Consider the following 17,922-nt stretch of genomic DNA (forward strand, 5'->3'; position numbering starts at 1 on the left):
CAAGTACAGACCCTGGACTACTAGTCGTACAATGGATCTGGGGAGAGGAGAAATAAAGCACTCCTTCCTGGTCATTCCAGACTGTCCTTCACCTTTAATGGGTCGAGACCTATTAACTAAATTAAGGGCACAAATTACTTTTGAGGAAACAGGCCCTGAGGTAATTTTTAGGAATCCAAAAGTCCAACCTATTGGAACATCCATTTTAACCATGAGAGCTGAAGACGAGTATAGAATATTTGAGGAAGAAATCCATACCTCCAAAACAGATCTGGACTGGTGGTTAGAAATAGCACCAGCAGCATGGGCCGAGACTGCTGGACTAGGGCTGGCAAAACTACAGGCACCAGTAGTGGTGGAATTAAAGGCAACCGCAACCCCTGTAAGAATCAGGCAATACCCCATGAGTCAAGAAGCAAAGCAGGGAATAACTCCCCACATCAGAAAGCTCTATAAGCAAGGAATTCTGGTAAAATGCCAGTCCCAATGGAATACTCCACTCCTCCCTGTCAAGAAACCTAGCTCCGGGGACTATAGACCAGTACAGGACTTGAGGGCAGTTAATGCCCGGGTGGAAGACATTCACCCTACGGTGCCCAACCCCTACAATCTGCTTAGTACCCTCAGTCCAGACAGAATTTGGTACACTGTGTTGGATTTGAAAGACGCCTTCTTCTGCTTACCCTTGCACCCAGCTAGCCAGCCGTTGTTTGCTTTCGAGTGGACAGACACGGAGGCCGGCATCTCAGGCCAGCTGACATGGACACGACTCCCGCAAGGATTTAAAAACTCCCCCACCATTTTTGATGAAGCTTTGCATCAGGACCTAAGTGCTTTTCGCGAACAACACCCACAGGTAACTCTGTTAGAGTATGTCGATGACCTGCTGATCGCTGCCGAAACCGAGGGCAGTTGCAGGCAAGCCACTCTAGATTTGCTACAAGAGCTAGCCCAGCTGGGATACCGGGCCTCTGCCAAGAAGGCCCAATTATGCAGACAGGAGGTAACGTTCCTAGGATATACCCTACGTGATGGCAAACGATGGCTGACGGAGGCTCGGAAAAAAGTAGTTGCCCAAATCCCGCCACCAACAACACGGCGACAGCTGCGTGAGTTCCTGGGAACAGCAGGGTTTTGCCGTTTATGGATTCCGGGTTTTGCCAACCTGGCAGCACCTCTATACCATCTCACAAAGGGAGATGCAGCATTTGAATGGACTCCTGATTGCCAACAAGCCTTCGATGCAATCAAGACGGCCCTGCTGTCCGCCCCAGCGCTGGCTCTACCTGATGTGAGTAAGCCATTCACTTTATTTCTGGAAGAAAGAGGCGGGGTGGCCAGAGGCGTCTTAACCCAAACACTCGGGCCGTGGAAAAGACCGGTTGCCTACTTATCAAAGAAATTGGACACAGTAGCCAGTGGCTGGCCCAAGTGCCTTAGGGCAATTGCAGCCGCGGCCCTTTTGGTAAAAGATGCTGACAAGATCTCCCTTGGGCAAAAGCTAACTATAGTAGCCCCACATGCACTGGAAAGCATCATCCGCCAGCCTCCGGACCGGTGGCTCTCAAACGCAAGAATTACACACTATCAAAGTATTCTGCTAGACAAAGACAGAATTCATATCGGAGTACCCGCCACCTTAAACCCGGCCACTCTGCTGCCTGAAGAAGAAGCAGAGCCGGTACTGCACAAATGCCAAGACATACTGGCTGAGGAAAGCAGTACCAGAAAAGATCTCCAGGACCAGCCGTTAAAGCAGTCAGATGTGATATGGTTTACAGACGGGAGCAGTTTTGTAAAAGGAGGAGAAAGAAGAGCCGGAGCAGCAGTAGTAAGCAATCATAAAGTGGTTTGGGCCCAACGGCTGCCAGATGGAACTTCTGCTCAGCGGGCAGAACTAATTGCATTAACAAAAGCTTTAAAATTAGCAAAGGGGAAGAAAGCCACCATCTACACAGATAGTCGGTATGCTTTTGGAACCGCCCACGTCCATGGCATAATTTATCAAAGACGAGGGCTGCTGACTTCAGCGGGAAAGGACATTAAAAATAAAAAGGAAATACTGGAATTATTATCTGCCCTTCAACTCCCCAAAGAACTGGCCATCGTTCACTGCCCCGGACATCAAAAAGGAAATGGAGCAGTAGCAGCAGGGAACCGAAAAGCAGATGCAGAGGCAAAGGCTGCAGCTGAGGGACTACTGCCCTGCCCCGTCGCAGGACCAAGGCCACTTCAGGAGGAGGCATTAGTATGGGTCAGAGAAGACATCCCTATACCTCCACTCAAGCCGGAGTGGAAAACTACAAAAATTGCTGAACTAGATCCGGAAGAAATAGAAGAGCCTGACCCAGAGGCAAGAAGGTTGTTGCCACTCAAGGAAGTACCTAGACAAGAGAAAACTTCAAGAATTCAAGAGTACCTAAAAACACTCCATCGCCTCACCCACCTAGGGCCCAGGAAAATGTTAGAAATTGCAAGAGACTGGCTGGGGGACACGCGCCCCGAGGAAATAAAAAGACTTGCAGAACAAGTTGTTAAGTTGTGCCAGCCATGTCAGCTGGTAAATGCCTACCCTGGAAGAATCCAAATGGGAAAACGATTAAGAGGAACACGACCTGGACAGCACTGGGAGATTGACTTCACCGAGATCAAGCCCACCAAATATGGACTGAAATACCTATTAGTTTTTGTGGACACTTTTTCCGGCTGGGTAGAAGCCTACCCCTGTAAAAATGAAACTGCGCAAATGGTATCTAAGAAAATTCTAGATGATATTTTCCCCAGGTTCGGACTTCCCCAGGTAATCGGGTCCGATAACGGACCTGCTTTCGTGGCCCAGGTAAGTCAGGGATTGGCCAGGGCTCTGGGAATCAATTGGAAGCTATATTGTGCCTATCATCCCCACAGCTCAGGACAGGTAGAGCGTATGAATAGAACTATTAAGGAGACTTTAACTAAATTATCTCTAGAGACTGGCGTAAGTGACTGGATTTCCCTCCTCCCTTCAGCCCTTTTCCGGGCTCGAAACACCCCTCTCCCCTCCCAGTGTAGTTTAACCCCTTTTGAAATCCTATATGGGGCTCCTCCCCCAGTAAAAGTTATAACTGATACTTATGAACCTTCTCTTGCTTCCTCTTCCCCCTTGGCTGCCCGACTGGCTGCTGTCACCACGCTGCAAAAGTGCATCTGGAAAAATCTTCAGCAGGCATACGAGCCCGGGGACCTGACAGTACCACACAACTACAAGCCAGGAGACTCAGTCCTCGTGCGGCGACATCGTGCTCTAACACTAGAACCCAGGTGGAAGGGACCGTATGTTGTCCTCCTCACGACCCCTACTGCAGTTAAGGTAGACGGTATTGCGGCGTGGATACACGCCTCACATTTAAAGCCAGCACCAATAGAATTTAATCAGAATGAGTGGGCAGTGGAGCGAGCAGAAAACCCGCTCAAAATCCGGCTTAAACGCCAGCAAACTGCTCCTCCTGCCTCAACTCCTGTGGTTACTTCTAATGCCCCCAGTCTTAGGGGGGTTTGATCGGCCAGTGGAACACCAAAAGCTGCTAAGGACTCTCTACGGTAACCCCTGTGACTGCCCCGGAGGTCATCAGTTCAAACCTGAGTACCGAGCTACACAGGCAGTCGACTGTGGCACTAAAACGGCCTATCTCCAGCTCAAGCCAACAGCTTCCACAGGTGAAATCAAGGCTCAGTGGGTATGTAAGCAAAAACCCCAACCCCTTCCCCCGGACACGAAAGGAACCTGCCCCCCAGGATGTGTAGAGCTAACTCAGGTACACTCACGGTGCTATAAAACCTATCAGCAGTGCGTTAAAAATGGCCAACTCTACCTGGTGGCGAAACTAACTGATACCTACAAGGGGAGCACTGGAGGTGAATGGGGTCCTGAAACTTTTAAAACTCCATACGGGGCAGCACATTGTCTAGCAAATATTGGAGATGTGGTCTGCTGGCCTCTAAAGGCCCCTTTACATATATCAGATGGGGGAGGGCCCACAGATCAAGAAAAAGAAAAGGAAGCCATAGAATGGGCCGAAAAGGAAGTTTATAACCTAATGCCAAACTGGCCCAAGCACCCCTCCCTTCAAGCTAGGGTGCTAAATGAGGATCTGGATTCAAATATACACGAGATTCTAACCAACCCAAGCTTAGCGGCTGACTGCTGGCTATGCATGAAAATGAGTAACGATTGGCCATTAGCAATACCTGTGCCTAAACCAAATATAAGTAGCTTTTCAAACTGCACCTATACCAAGCCCTTTAAGGTAATCCCTCAGGAATTTGACTCCTCCACTTGCTATGTTACTCACTAACCATAGATTTAGGGCAAGTACCAACAACAAGGTGCTCTAACATCTCCGAAGTCTCGTTGGACTTGGGATGCCTCCCCCCAGGACAGGTCTGGGTCTGTGGAGGAAATTTGGCTTATCCAGTGTTACCCAGAAATAGCACAGGCATTTGTGCACCTGCCTTCCTGCTACCCAACATTGATGTTCTCCCAGGAACTGAACCAGTCCCTCTTCCCAGCATAGACCTCCTGGGAGGACACCGAACTCGAACTCGTAGGGCTGTAGTATTACTACCCCTGCTGGCTGCGTTAGGGGTGGTCAGAGGATTAGGAATGGGAGCTGCAGGGTTAGGAGTTTCATTGGACCGGTATAATAAGTTATCTGATCGACTGGCCTCAGACATCCGGCAGGTTTACAAGTCTATCCAGGACCTACAAGACCAGCATGACTCACTCGCCCGGGTGGTCCTGCAAAATCGGAGGGGACTAGACTTAATCCTAGCCGAGAAAGGAGGATTGTGTGTAGCTTTACAAGAAGAATGTTGCTTTTATGTTAATAAATCCGGAATAGTACGAGACAGAATAAAGAAACACCAGGAAGAATTAGCAAAGCGAAGGGAGGAACTCTATGATCAACCGTTATGGTCTCTATGGGGAGGAATCCTCCCCTACCTCCTGCCTCTACTTGGTCCACTGCTAAGTGTACTCTTAATAGTTGCAGTAGGACCCTGTATCGTAAACAGAGTTGTAACTTTTATCCGCACTCAAGTGGGGGAAGTTAAGCTAATGGTGCTAAGACAGCAATATCAGGAAGTACCCACAAAACTCTGAGTAACCACTTGCTGCACCTTGAACTTAACCCCTGAAACCAACTCCGCCCCACCTCAGCAGGAAGTAGTTACAGAAGAGACGTCTGCCCAAAATCCCTTCAATGTTCTTGGCTAGCAGTGGTTACTTCGGTTACTTCTGTGTTAATTCTAAGAATAGAATTATTAACAAGAAGGAGTGGGAAATGAAAGAAGTGAAAAACATATTTTCCCCTACACATTCCTGATGGGAGTTGTCTGTCTCTTTCTCATGCAATGCAATGTTCCCCCCTCAACCTCCCCTCTGTGTTAACTACCTGCTTGTCTTTTATCTACTGAGTTACAGGTGCTGATCCATTTGCTGGCTCCCCATGGTTTTACAGACCCTGCATTAATTGTGCTGAAGACATCTTGGAGACTTAATGTCTGGATCCCGCTCACTTGGAGACTTGAAGTCTGGACCCTACTCACACCTACCCCCAAAACCTCCGGATTCCCCCATATCAAAGCCCATTCCTGTTTCCTCTGTAAAAATAACACAGCCCACCTGAAAACTGTATAAAAACCCCTTGATTTCAGACTTTGGGGTTCGCAACCTCTGCTCTGCTCTGAGCACGTTTCGAACCTCTGATCGATCAGATTAAACTTGGAACTTGCCTGCAATTTGCTGAGCACGTGCCTTTTTCACTATTCTGTGCTGGGCAACTGGGGGGTCGGGTCGTCCGGATTTTTCAATTTCTTGTTAAGTTCTGTCAGTAACTTGTATATTTTTGATATTAGCCCCTTATCTGATGGGTATTGGATGAATATTAGCCCCTTCTATGATGTGTATTGGATAAATAGTTTCTTCCATTCTGTAGGTGCCTTTTGTATCCTAGGCACTATTTTCTTTGAGGTGCAGAAGCTTTTCAGCTTAATATAGTCTCATCAGTTTTCTCTGCTTCCACTTGTTTGGAGAATGCTGTTTCTTCCTTTTACTCTCAGTGTCATGGAGTGTTTTACCTATGTGTTATTCAATATAACTTATGGTTTTGAAGCTGATATCAAGGACTTTAACCCATTTGACTTTGTGCCTGGTGTTAGATGGAGGTCTGGTTCGCCTTTTTGCCGATGGCTGATCAGTTGCCCCAAAACCACTTGTTAAAGAGGCCTCCTTGCTCCATTTTGCATTTCTTGCCCTTTATCAAAAATTAATTGATTGTATGTCTGGGGAACATTTTCTGAATACTCAAGTCTATTCCACTGATCTGAGGATCTGTCTTTATTCTAGTACCATGCTGTTTTAATGACTATAGCTTTGTCATACAATTTAAAGTTGGGGAAAGTGATGCCTCTCATATTCCTTTTCTCAAGGGTTGCTCTAGCTATTTGCAGGCATTTATTGTTCTAAATTAATTTCAGGAGTGTTTGATTCACTTCTTTGAAGAATGTCATGGGTATCTTTAGAGAGTGGGACCAATTCTTAAATTGTTTTGCTTTGACCATTTGTTACTAATTTAAATGCATTTTATAACACCCCACAGGAAAAATCATTTTTATTTGTATCTCTCCTGATCAAATTTACTCAGTACAGTACCCCTAATTCCATTCGCATGATTCTACTTTTTCTTATATTTGAGTAGTAGTAAACTGTTTATAAATACCACAATTTATTATTCTCTCAATTGTTTTGGGGGTCTTGAACTGTTTCTAGATTTGGGTTATAGAGAATAGTGTTGCAATAAGCAGAGGAATAGAAATGATTTTTTAAAATACTGTCTTTGAGTCCTTAGAGTAGATAAAAAGTAGAATTCCTTGATGATTTGAAGCTCAGATATTTTATAAAGCATAAAATAGAGAACATTTGATCATAACTCATAATTTTTCTAGCAAAGTTGTGGCACTAGATAAATACAGAACAGTATCAGATATAAACTACTAAGACAAATTTTATCATTGTGAAAATACTCTACATAAGTATAAATGATATTCTTTTCAGATTAATATTTGACTTTACCTCAAGGAATGTTTGCAATGACACAAGAGTCCTTTATATTTTGGCAAATATAGACTTTGGTGGAGAGAATATGTTCAATATGACACATATTTAAACATTTGAGATCTCTCAGTCAGGGAGAGACTATTTGAGGCTCCCTGTGATCTTGATTCATGACAAGATGTGAAAAGAATCACTCATGAGAGGGTGTCATCAATAAATACACTGGCCATCATGGTAAAGTATGCAAGTTTGCATCAGTGTTGTCCATCAGGAATTAAAATATGAAAATCAACACAAACAAATACCTTCCATAAAGCAGCATCACATACAAACCTGAAAAGAGCTTTGGTCTCCTCTTCATAAAATCAAGCTGAGTTTCCAAACATTAAGTTTTACCTTAATGTACATCTCTCCACCACATATGCATTATCTTAATTTTCAATTCCACTCTTAAGTGCCACTGATCATTGAACCACTAGTTGCTTTTGTACTTCTCTTCCTGTCTTCACTCAGTGACAGGAAGTCTAACTGCGAGCAGTGTGAAATTTGCTGAGTAGAGAAGGCAAGGCCAGGAGTTGTGGTGCAAGGCCCGAGAATATGCTGGAGGTTAGATGTGGAGGTTCTGGGTTCCAAACTGAACTACCTCCATTTCCAACAGGGCAAGAGATGTCAGTCAAGAGCATAATCAGATTTGGAAAGGTGTTGGCGCATGAAGAGGTTCACAACATGTGATGTTGGCATTAATATGCCAAGACAAATTTAATGATTTTATCTGAATAAATTAAGCACCACGGTTTAAGAAGCAAGTTTAGTTCTCTAATAAAAGTTATTTTAAGAATTTATGTCTGAGGTGCCGGAGCGGTGGCACAAGTGGTAAGGTGTCTGCTATGCATGTGCTAGCCTAGGATAGACTGTGGTTAGATCGCCCAGGACTCTATATGGGGACCAAGCCAGGAGCAATTTCTGAGCCCATAGCTAGGTGTAACCCCTGAGTGTCAACAGGTGTGGCCCTCCCCCCCCAAAAAAAAACAAATAGAAAAAAATAATTTATGTTTGATATTCTGTCAAAGTAACAGTCCATGACTTAAGCTTTCCCAAAAAGCAATAAAGAGTCTAAGAATACTAAAATGAAAGATCAACTATCAAGTTATAGTTGAAAGCTATGAGAAGATTTTATATAGCAAGCAATAACTTAGAAGAATATAATATGCATAAGTTTACAAGGGAATATCAGATGAAAAATTTTGTAAATGGAAATATCCTATATAGAAACACACTGAATGTGTTTCTATAGAAACTTAGAGAAACACACCTATTGAGATTAAATAAGGACTAACCCAATCAAGCACAACTCATATCCAGATTAACATTTTTCCTAGCATATGTTACCAAAAGACCAAACACTACTGACTTTCTTACAGTTTATCTTACACTCTAAAAGATTCCATGCTCATTCTCTATCCTACAGCTACTCAAGCCATCTCAGTTCTTACAAGCCAATGTTTTACTTCCTTATATTTAGCTGTGTATTTCAAGAGAAAGATATATTAATGCCTATCTGTTATCTGTCTGGAATTTACCTACACGCAAGATTAAATTCCACCAAACTCTGAATAATTTGAGTAGAATATACTGAGTAGAATAAGAAAAGGAGTTATATGCAGCCAGTAACAAAATAAAAATTTAATAGAAATAATTAAAGATTCCTAACTAGAGAAAAGACCATACTCCTGAATTAAGATGTATCAGAGGGGCCGGAGCAGTGGTGCAAGTGGTAAGGTGTCTGCCTTGTGAACGCTAGCCTAGGACGAACTGTGATTCGATCCCCCGGCATCCCATATGGTCCCTCAAGCCAGGAGTGATTTCTAAGTGCATAGACAGGAGTAACCCCTGAGCATCATTGGGTGTGGCAAAAAAAAAAAAGATGTATCAGAGAAGACAGTGTCAATGCTGAAAAAGGCTTTATATTATTAATATTTAAAAGTGAGAATGTTGGGTTAGGAGATTATTCAAAAGGCTGGTGGAAATGCTTCATAGTGGAACTGTAGGTTGGATCATGGACACAACTTATACCTCCCTGCACCATGGGGTATAGCAAAAACTAATTAACTAACTAACTAGCTAACTAACTAACTAACTAGGAGGCTGAAGAGATATCATGGAGGTAGGGCATTTGCCTTGCATGCGGAAGGATGGTGGTTCGAATCCCGGCATCCTATATGGTCCTCTGAGCTTGCCAGGAGCGATTTCTGAGTGTAGAGCCAGGAGTAACCCCTGAATACTGCTGGGTGTGACCCCAAAACCAAAATAAATAAACAAAATCTAAAAAACATAAAGCAAAGCCCATATACATTATCTTTTTTGGGGGGGAAGGCTGAATTGTGACCAGACATAGTAGTATTTAGAGTTTACTCCTAGCTCTGTAATTCAGGATTACTTCTGGTGAAGCTTGGGTGACTATATATGGTTCTAGAATTCATTCAGGTTGACCACTTGCAAGTCAACTGTCTTAACCCCATTTTTATCTTATTTGCCCCATGCAACAACCATAATCCTCACATGGTTGACCTGAACACTTGCCCTGGATCCAGATCCCTTACTATCCTCTCCTACAGTATTCTCCTGATATGCACCTTGCTCCTTTTTAGTCTCAACTCTGAATCAGGAATTACATGCAAATGTGTTTTCTGGAGACACTGTCCTTTAGATCCTTTAGGTCCAGCCTCCCTCTCAGAAGTCACCGCTTCAGATAATCACCCAGTTCTTTATATTAGAAAATTCAGGAATATCTACCTTTGACAGTGGATAACTCTGCCTCTCTGGTCCTAAAATAACCTTAAATTGATTACTTGACCTACCTATCCTTCCAAGTGCATTCTTGGTGTTTTTGCCCAGGAAGTCCTTTGATTGTTCTCCCAAATTATCAGTACACTTTATTAGTAGATATAGTAAAAATCATGTAGGACATAAAAATCCTGCAGTGCTGAAAATCCAGAAGACTGATTTAATGTCTGAACTTTTCTTTCACTGTTCATACATACATTTAACTCCCTGTAGTTTTTATAAAGCCTCGATTTCCTGCAATGAATTTTGTTGATTGAAGTGGAGGCTCGGAGAAATAAAATATAGACAAATAAATAGGAAATTTCAATGTGGGAAAGAATTGGTTCTTTGCTCTTGTACAGAAATTGCAAGAGGTCAATTTCTTACAGAGACAATTTATCTTACAGATTTTTACAGAATCAGGTTACTGATTCTCTGGTCACAGATATTCTCGCTCTGTACAGCAGGGTGCTCTGTGCATCTTTGCCTAGGGGTGAGTAGGAGGCTATTGGTCAGTGAATCAAACTCCTGCCATCTGGTCTCTAGTGATCAGTGAACCCAGCAGCTGGTTGCTATTTAGTCCCATGAGTATTTTCTTGCCAGATCCTCTCAGAGGCAGTGCTACAAGTTGTAAGGTCAGAACACTGGGAGGGCACAAAGAGATCAAGCCAGACGTTAGTTGGTCAGAGATGAGGTGCACATTTACATGGAGGGGCCTTTCCCCTGAGACTGAAGGTATAACAGACCTCAGGCAGATCTGTCTCAGCAGAGCTCTGCAGGTCTGCACCATGGCCTGGACTCCACTCTTTCTTCTCAGCCTTCTTTACTGCACAGGTGAGGTGTTTATTTTCATCACAAACTACACAAAACTCCCTGTTCAACTCAGCGGTAATTGGGGTTCTTCTTCTTCTTCTTCTTCTTCTTCTTCTTCTTCTTCTTCTTCTTCTTCTTCTTCTTCTTCTTCTTCTTCTTCTTCTTCTTCTTCTTCTTCTTCTTCTTCTTCCTTCTTCTTCTTCTTCCTTCTTCTTCTTCTTCTTTTTCTTTTTCTTCTTCTTCTTCTTTCTTCTTCTTCTTCTTCTTCTTCTTCTTCTTCTTCTTCTTCTTCTTCTTCTTCTTCTTCTTCTTCTTCTTCTTCTTCTTCTTCTTCTTCTTCTTCTTCTTCTTCTTCTTTTCTGCATTCTAAAAGTACTCAATAGGTGTCTGTGTTTTCAGGGTCCCTCTCTCAGCCTGTCCTGACTCAGTCACCTTCTGCATCTGCCACCCTGGAAACCTTAGTAGAGATCAAGTGTACCTTGAACAGTGGTTACAGTAGTAACTTTGTGGACTGGTTCCAGCAGAGCCCAGGAAAAGGCATCAGGTATATAATGTCTGTGGGCTCCAGTGGCATGGTAGTCTCCTTGGGAGATGGGATCCCTGATCGCTTTACAGGCTCAGCTTTGGGCCTGGATCGTTTCCTGACAATTGAGAACATCCAGGAAGAGGATGAGGCTGACTACTACTGTGGGACTGCCGAGAGCAGTGAGAGTAGCTATGTGTAACCCACAGTGACACAGGCAGAGGGGAAGTGAAGCAAAAACCATCCCTGTATGTCACATGCCCTTAGCTCACCACTGTCAAAAAATCATTGTTAATATGATCACTGCATTGAATTTTACATTTTGAACCGTGACTCCATTAAAGAAATAAATTCCACCTGTTATGGATTGTAATTATTTTAACATGATGCTAAAATTAATGTTGTAGTAGTTTGAGGGTGTCATATTTATTTTTATAAGGCAATTTTCCTATAATCTTCATATGATACAGTGTCTTGAAAAATTAGTTATGAGCCATTGTCTTATTGTACAGATTTCAAAATGGTTCCCTCATTTGCTGTATGTAGTTACTATTTCTGAACACTTTTTGCAATTTGCTTTTATTACAACACCTACATTTTTTTAAAGAATTTAAAAATATAATTTAATGCAAGTGGTTCTAAAACTAGTTCTGAAACTAGAAGCCAATTGTAACCATTTTGTGTTATTGTATTTTTCCTTTTGTTATATGTTATATAATATTTGTTTATTAATTTTTAAAACCAGGTTTCCAAGGCTTATCAGGCTGTAGGATCACCAGAGAGCAGCTAGCCTTCAGCATTGGGAGACCAGAAATTATTTTCCTTGGAATACTTTTGAACAATGTCTTTATTTAAGCACCATTGTTAGAAGCATGTTCATAATTGAATTTTTATCAAAATGTACATGCCCTCTTCACCAGTGTAACTTTCCCACCATCAATAACCCACAATTCCCTTCTCCTCACCCTTGCCTATATTTGGGCATTCTATTTCTCTCTCACTATCGTTGTCGTGGTAGTTATTAAAGTAGTTATTTCTCTAACTGTAGTTACCACCTTTTGTGGTATTATTTATACCAGAGGCAAATTCTTCCAAACTTTATTGCTATTGTATCTGGATAGTATTACTATACTGTTTTTTATTTTTTTTAAATCCCACAGATGAGTGGGACTATTCTGGATCTATCTCTCTCCCTCTGACTGATTTCACTTTGCATAATAGTCTACATGTCCATTCATGTATAGGCAAATTCATGACTTCAATTTTCCTAATAATTGCATAATATTCCTTTGTGTAGATATACAACCTTTTCATTAAATACTCATTTTTTTTGTCAGGCACCTGGTTTGTTTACAAATTCTGGTTATTGTAAATAGTGCTGTAATGAACATAGGAGTGCAGAGAGTATATTGTTTTGTGTTTGTGTGTATGTTCCTAGGGTATATCATTAGTAATGGTATTGCTTGATCATATGTGAGTTCAATTTTCAAGTTTTTGAGGAATATCCATATTTTTTTAAGAAAGATTAAATTAGATGGCATCCTCACAAGCAATGAATAAGATTTCCTCTCTCCCCACATTCACACCTGCATCAGTTGTTCTTGTTCTTTGTGATGTGTGCCAGTATCTGTGGTGTGAGATGGTACCTCATTGTTGTTTTGATTTACATCTCCCTAAAGAGTAGCTATGTGATGCATTTTTTTTTCATACACCTTTTGGCCACCTGTATTTCTTCTTTAAGGAAATGACTGTTCATTACTTTTCCCCATTTTTTGATGCGGTTAGGTATTTTTCTTGATAAGTTCTGTCAGTGCCTGTATATCTTAAATATTAGCCTCTTATCTGATGAGTACTGGGTGAATAGTTTTTCCATTTCCATATGTGGCCTGTGTATTCTAATCACTATCCTTTGATGTGCAGAAACTTCTCAAGTTAATGGAATCCCATTTGTTTATCTCTGCTTCCACTTGTTTGGACAGTGGTGTTGCCTCCTTGAATATGCCTTTAGCTTCAATGACATGGAGTGTTTTGCCTAAGTTTTCTTCTATATACTTCATAGTTTCATGTCTGACTCAAAGTCCTTAATCCATTTTTGATTTTATATTTGTGCATGGTATTGATTAGAAGTTTAAGGCCATGGTGTAGGGTAGTTGAGTAGCAAAAGCACATATACATTATATGGAGATCCTAGGTTCAATTATATCACAGCATCCAGAAAGATACATCTGAAAGTCACCCCTATATTTGGGTACAGCCAGAACCATTGAAAAGTCCGAGCGACCCGTCCCCCCAATTGCCCAGCGCAGAATAGTGAAAAAGGCACGTGCTCAGCAATTGCAAGCAAGTTCCATTTAATCTGATCGATCAGAGGTTCGAAACGTGCTCGGAGCAGAGCAGAGGTTGCGAACCCCGAGGTCTGAAATCAGGGGGGTTTTATACAGTTTTCAGGTGGGCTGTGTTATTTTTACAGCGGAAACAGGAATGGGCTTTGATGTAGGAGAATCCGGAGATTTTTAGGGTAGGTGTGAGCAGGGACCCAGACTTCAAGTCTCCAAGATGTCTTCAAGACGATTAATGCGGGGGTCTGTAAAACCATGGGGAGCCAGCAAATGGATCAGCACCTGTAGCTCAGTAGATAAGAGACAAGCAGGTAGTTAACATAACTCATTGGTCTGTTAGGATAAATTGAGGGGAGGGTGAGGGGGGAAACATTGCATTGCATGAGAAAGAGACAGACTCCCATAAGGAATGTGTAAAGGGGGAAAAAAGGAACAATCTTAGGGGAAAATATGTTTTTCACTTCTTTCATCATCAGCTTTCCACCATATCATTGAAAAGGGAAATCAGCCCCCCCCCCACCAACCTTGGTGGGTGCCCTGCCCCTTAAGGAAGTCGTCACTGCCTCGGCCCCACCTCTACCCCTACCTCACGAATCATTGGTGTTATCGTAGCGGAAGTCCAGCCCTCAAGGACTCTTCTTCCCCTCCCACTTCCCATCCTATATAAGGGGGTAACGAGGGACCCACGAGGTCTTTGATTCTGGTGGGAATTCATAGACCCTGACCATTCATAATGGTCAGTATTAAAAGCACTTTTTAAAGCATCTGCTGGAACTCATACGCCTCTTCATTTCTTTGCGCCGGGCAGCTAAAATTAGGACTTCCGGACCTTTCATCATCATCTCTATTGTAATATTTTTGTTTCTCAGCGAGGAATTTCTTCCTACTTTAAAAACAGTTTAATGAGATATAATAGTATGCATCAGACTGATTTTTAAGGAAAAGTCTATAACATGATGAGATATGCTGAGGAAATGCAAGCATGTCTTCTTCATTGCCTAAGAAGTGAACTCATCTGAGCTCATTTGGTGCCTCTTCAAGAGAAGAGACATCCCTTAGCAAGGAGATTCCTAAAGATTATTCACAGCCTCCTTGAGACATTCTCAAGATATTATTAACAGTGGTGGCATTTATTCATAGCAAAAGGCACGTTTCTATTAAGTAAGTACTTATTTGGGGGAATTATTTTGATGGTTCACTTTATTTTCCATGTTAAAGATGCCCATTATTTTTTCTTTGCGTTTGCTAATCATTGTTGGTATTATTTTTCTCCAGTTGTGTGAAATATATATATATATGAAATGTATATATATATATATATTTCAGCATGAAGTTAAGTTTATGTACCTCTCTCTGAGTTTAGGTAATGAATATTTTGTTTTCTCCATTGTACTTGACATATGTATGTGTGCACATATCTCTTGTTTATTATTATAATTTACATGTATATTTTATATTTCATCCCTTTTTATTTATTTTAAGCATGTTCATAATCGTTCATCAAGTTATTATGTTTCCTGCTTTAAATTTTTTGCTGCAAAGCTAATGGGATCTCATTTAATTGCTGATCTTCTGATCAGCAAGTGGGAGTAAAGGTAAACAAATGAGACTACATTAAATTAAGCTTTGCTTTACAAGAAAAAAATGCAACTCAATTATAAAAATTGGGAAAAGAAATGAGCATAATCTTTCTTAAAGAAAAATTACAAATGGCCAGAGACACATAAAAATGCTCTATATCATTAATCATCAGGGAGATGTGTGGGGAGAGAGGCCGGGAAAAAAGATTTTTGCAAACTGGCCTTGAATATAAAAGAAAGTCTCTGTTTAGAGACTTGTGTCCCTGCTGTTATGAATGCAGGAGAAAGGCATCCAGGACAAACAACCTGTCTAGGCTAATAGTGCCACAAGCATTGCAACCGCTATCTTTACATGCTTCCTGATTTAATGATGCCATGGTAATTGTAACCGCTATCTTTGCATACCATCCAAATCAATGATGCCATGTACCTTGCGACTGTTGTCTCTGCATAGCATCTTGTTGCTGTAATATATAAACTGTATTACCCACATTCTGTTTCCTGCTTAAAGTTTACCCTTAAAAGCCTTGTTCCTACCTTCAATAAATGAAGTCCATTGCTCTGACAATGCTTCCCTGTGAGCGGTCTGTGGCTCACACAGTCTTCCCTCTCTTTCCCGAGTCCTGCCGCAAGGCCACGGCCTGGAAGAGACCTTACCCATTCTTGCAGCGGCCTCTTCCAGAGACCAGTTGCCAGATGCCACAGAGTTGCGAATCAAAACAACAATGAGGTATCATCTCATACTAGAGAGACTGGCACACATCACAAAGAACAAGAACATCCAGTGCTGGTGTGAATACAGGAAGAAAGGGATTCTTATTCATTGCTGGTAGTCTAGCCTATTTCGAAAACAATAGGAATAGCCTCAAAAAACTAGAATTTGAGCTCCCATATAACCCAGCAATTCCACTCAAAGGAATATACAGTACAAGCCTGCAAGATATCTTCGCTGTTATCTTGGCTGGGTATTTGTGAATCCAAGAACAGTCCCCAGAATGAGAAATTACTTCCCATCCCCTTGTCCCCTTTCGGGGGAAGACCTTGGAAATATTTATCCGCAGCAAATAATAATCCACACAGACCAGAACGATAGGGTTTAAAAGATCGGGCAAGGAGAGCCAAAGAATCCTCCTGCAGCCAGCAGCTTTTCACAGAAGGACCCCTAACTCCTGTCCCTCCAGCTATTTATTCCCAACTCCACAGCGCCCCACCTGGAAGGGTTAGGTGGGGCAAAAGTCACAGAACAATCCTAAGGAGACACTTTTATATACAATTCCAAGAATCATCTTATGGAAACTTTTTCATATGCTACACAAGCCCTCAAAAACAATGTAAAAAAGCCCTAGTATCTCAGGTTGCTTAAGAAAAGATAAAATACACATTAGAGATTCCAGCACCAGATTTGGGTCAGGGAATTTTCACCTTGGGCTAAACTAGCTTCCTACTCCTCTTGCCTTGCTTTTTCTTTCTTTCTTTCTGTTTTTTCTTTTTTTTGTTTCTTTTTGTTTTTGTTTGTTGTTTGTTTTTGGTTTTTGGTCCACACCAAAAAATGCTCAGGGCTTACTCAAGGCTATGCTTGGGGGACATATGGGATGACCGAACGGGGGATAGAACCGAGGTCCGTCCTAGGTTAGCTCCGTGCAAGGCAAATGCCCTACTGCTTGCACCACACACCATCGCCCCCCTTCCGCTTGCCTTTCTTACTCATATCCCAGGTCCATGTAATTGTTCATAATTAAAAGTTTTATGTACTGTGCCTGTCTTCATTCCTAATTGCTTACTGGTTTTTGGTCTTTTGTTTCAAGGTCCAGTTCTTAGATTGAGTCCTCACTGACCAAGACACTAGGAGAACAGTCACTCTTATTTGAGGGGCCTTCACTGGAGCAGTCAGAAATGATTAAAAGCAAACACTAATTTAAGAAGAATGTTAGCAACATCCCAGGGCACTGATTTATGACATAATCAATCAACATTCTTGAATCTTTACTGGTCCTTAGGCTCCCTCCTTGGGTAAAGAAATTGTTCTTAAATTCCCAGGTGCCCAGTCTGAGGATGAGGTGAAGCAGTATTGTTTATTAATGTAAAATAGGGTTGTTCTTGTTGTTTGCAAGATGGAAGATTCAACTGCAGTTTCTTTTTTTTTTCTCCACCTCTTCACAAACAATTGAGTGGGCTTTAAAAAAACAACTTTTTTTTTGAATTTTGTATAGTAGCCTCACTGTTCTTTTGTTTGCTTCTTTGATGAAAAATAATTTAAACATCTTTTATATTCTGTACTCATTGTATTACAGAGAATCTTTGAGACATGTCTATTAAAATCACTTGTCCATTTTAAATTTGTGCCTGACATCATTTTTATATATTTTATGATTAATTCTTTATATATTGAGGACATGCATTTTAAATTTGTGCCTGACATCATTTTTATATATTTTATGATTTATTCTTTATATATTGAGGACATGCATTTCCAGAGATCAAACTTATGCGACTTGTACATGCCAGGCCTGAATTACCTTTCAAACCACAGCCAAAATTTTTTGGTATTTTTTTAATTTACTCAAATCAATCTTGAATAAATGAAAGCAGTTTTTTAGTTTGTTTGTTTGTTTTCAGTATCCAAGTCTTCACTTATCTGTTGATTTTATTCCTAATTATTTGACACAACGGATGCTAATGAAGGGCCCCAGGGTGACATATGTGAAGTGTGAAGGAGAAAAACAGCAATTCCTCAGAGAAGAGAACCTACAG

The 17,922-nt window shown here is 41.5% G+C and overlaps 1 gene segment (V, D, J or C); it reads left to right on the top strand.

Moving 5' to 3' along the window:
* Positions 1–10,704: 10,704 nt before the first annotated feature.
* Positions 10,705–11,454, top strand: LOC126029811 (immunoglobulin lambda variable 9-49-like). The segment is given in 2 exon segments: positions 10,705–10,750; positions 11,129–11,454. Coding segments are annotated over 2 exon segments (372 nt in total).
* The last annotated feature ends 6,468 nt before the right edge of the window (positions 11,455–17,922 follow it).

This window comes from Suncus etruscus, chromosome 15, assembly GCF_024139225.1.
Source record: "Suncus etruscus isolate mSunEtr1 chromosome 15, mSunEtr1.pri.cur, whole genome shotgun sequence".
In the NCBI taxonomy this organism is placed as follows: Eukaryota; Metazoa; Chordata; class Mammalia; order Eulipotyphla; family Soricidae; genus Suncus; species Suncus etruscus.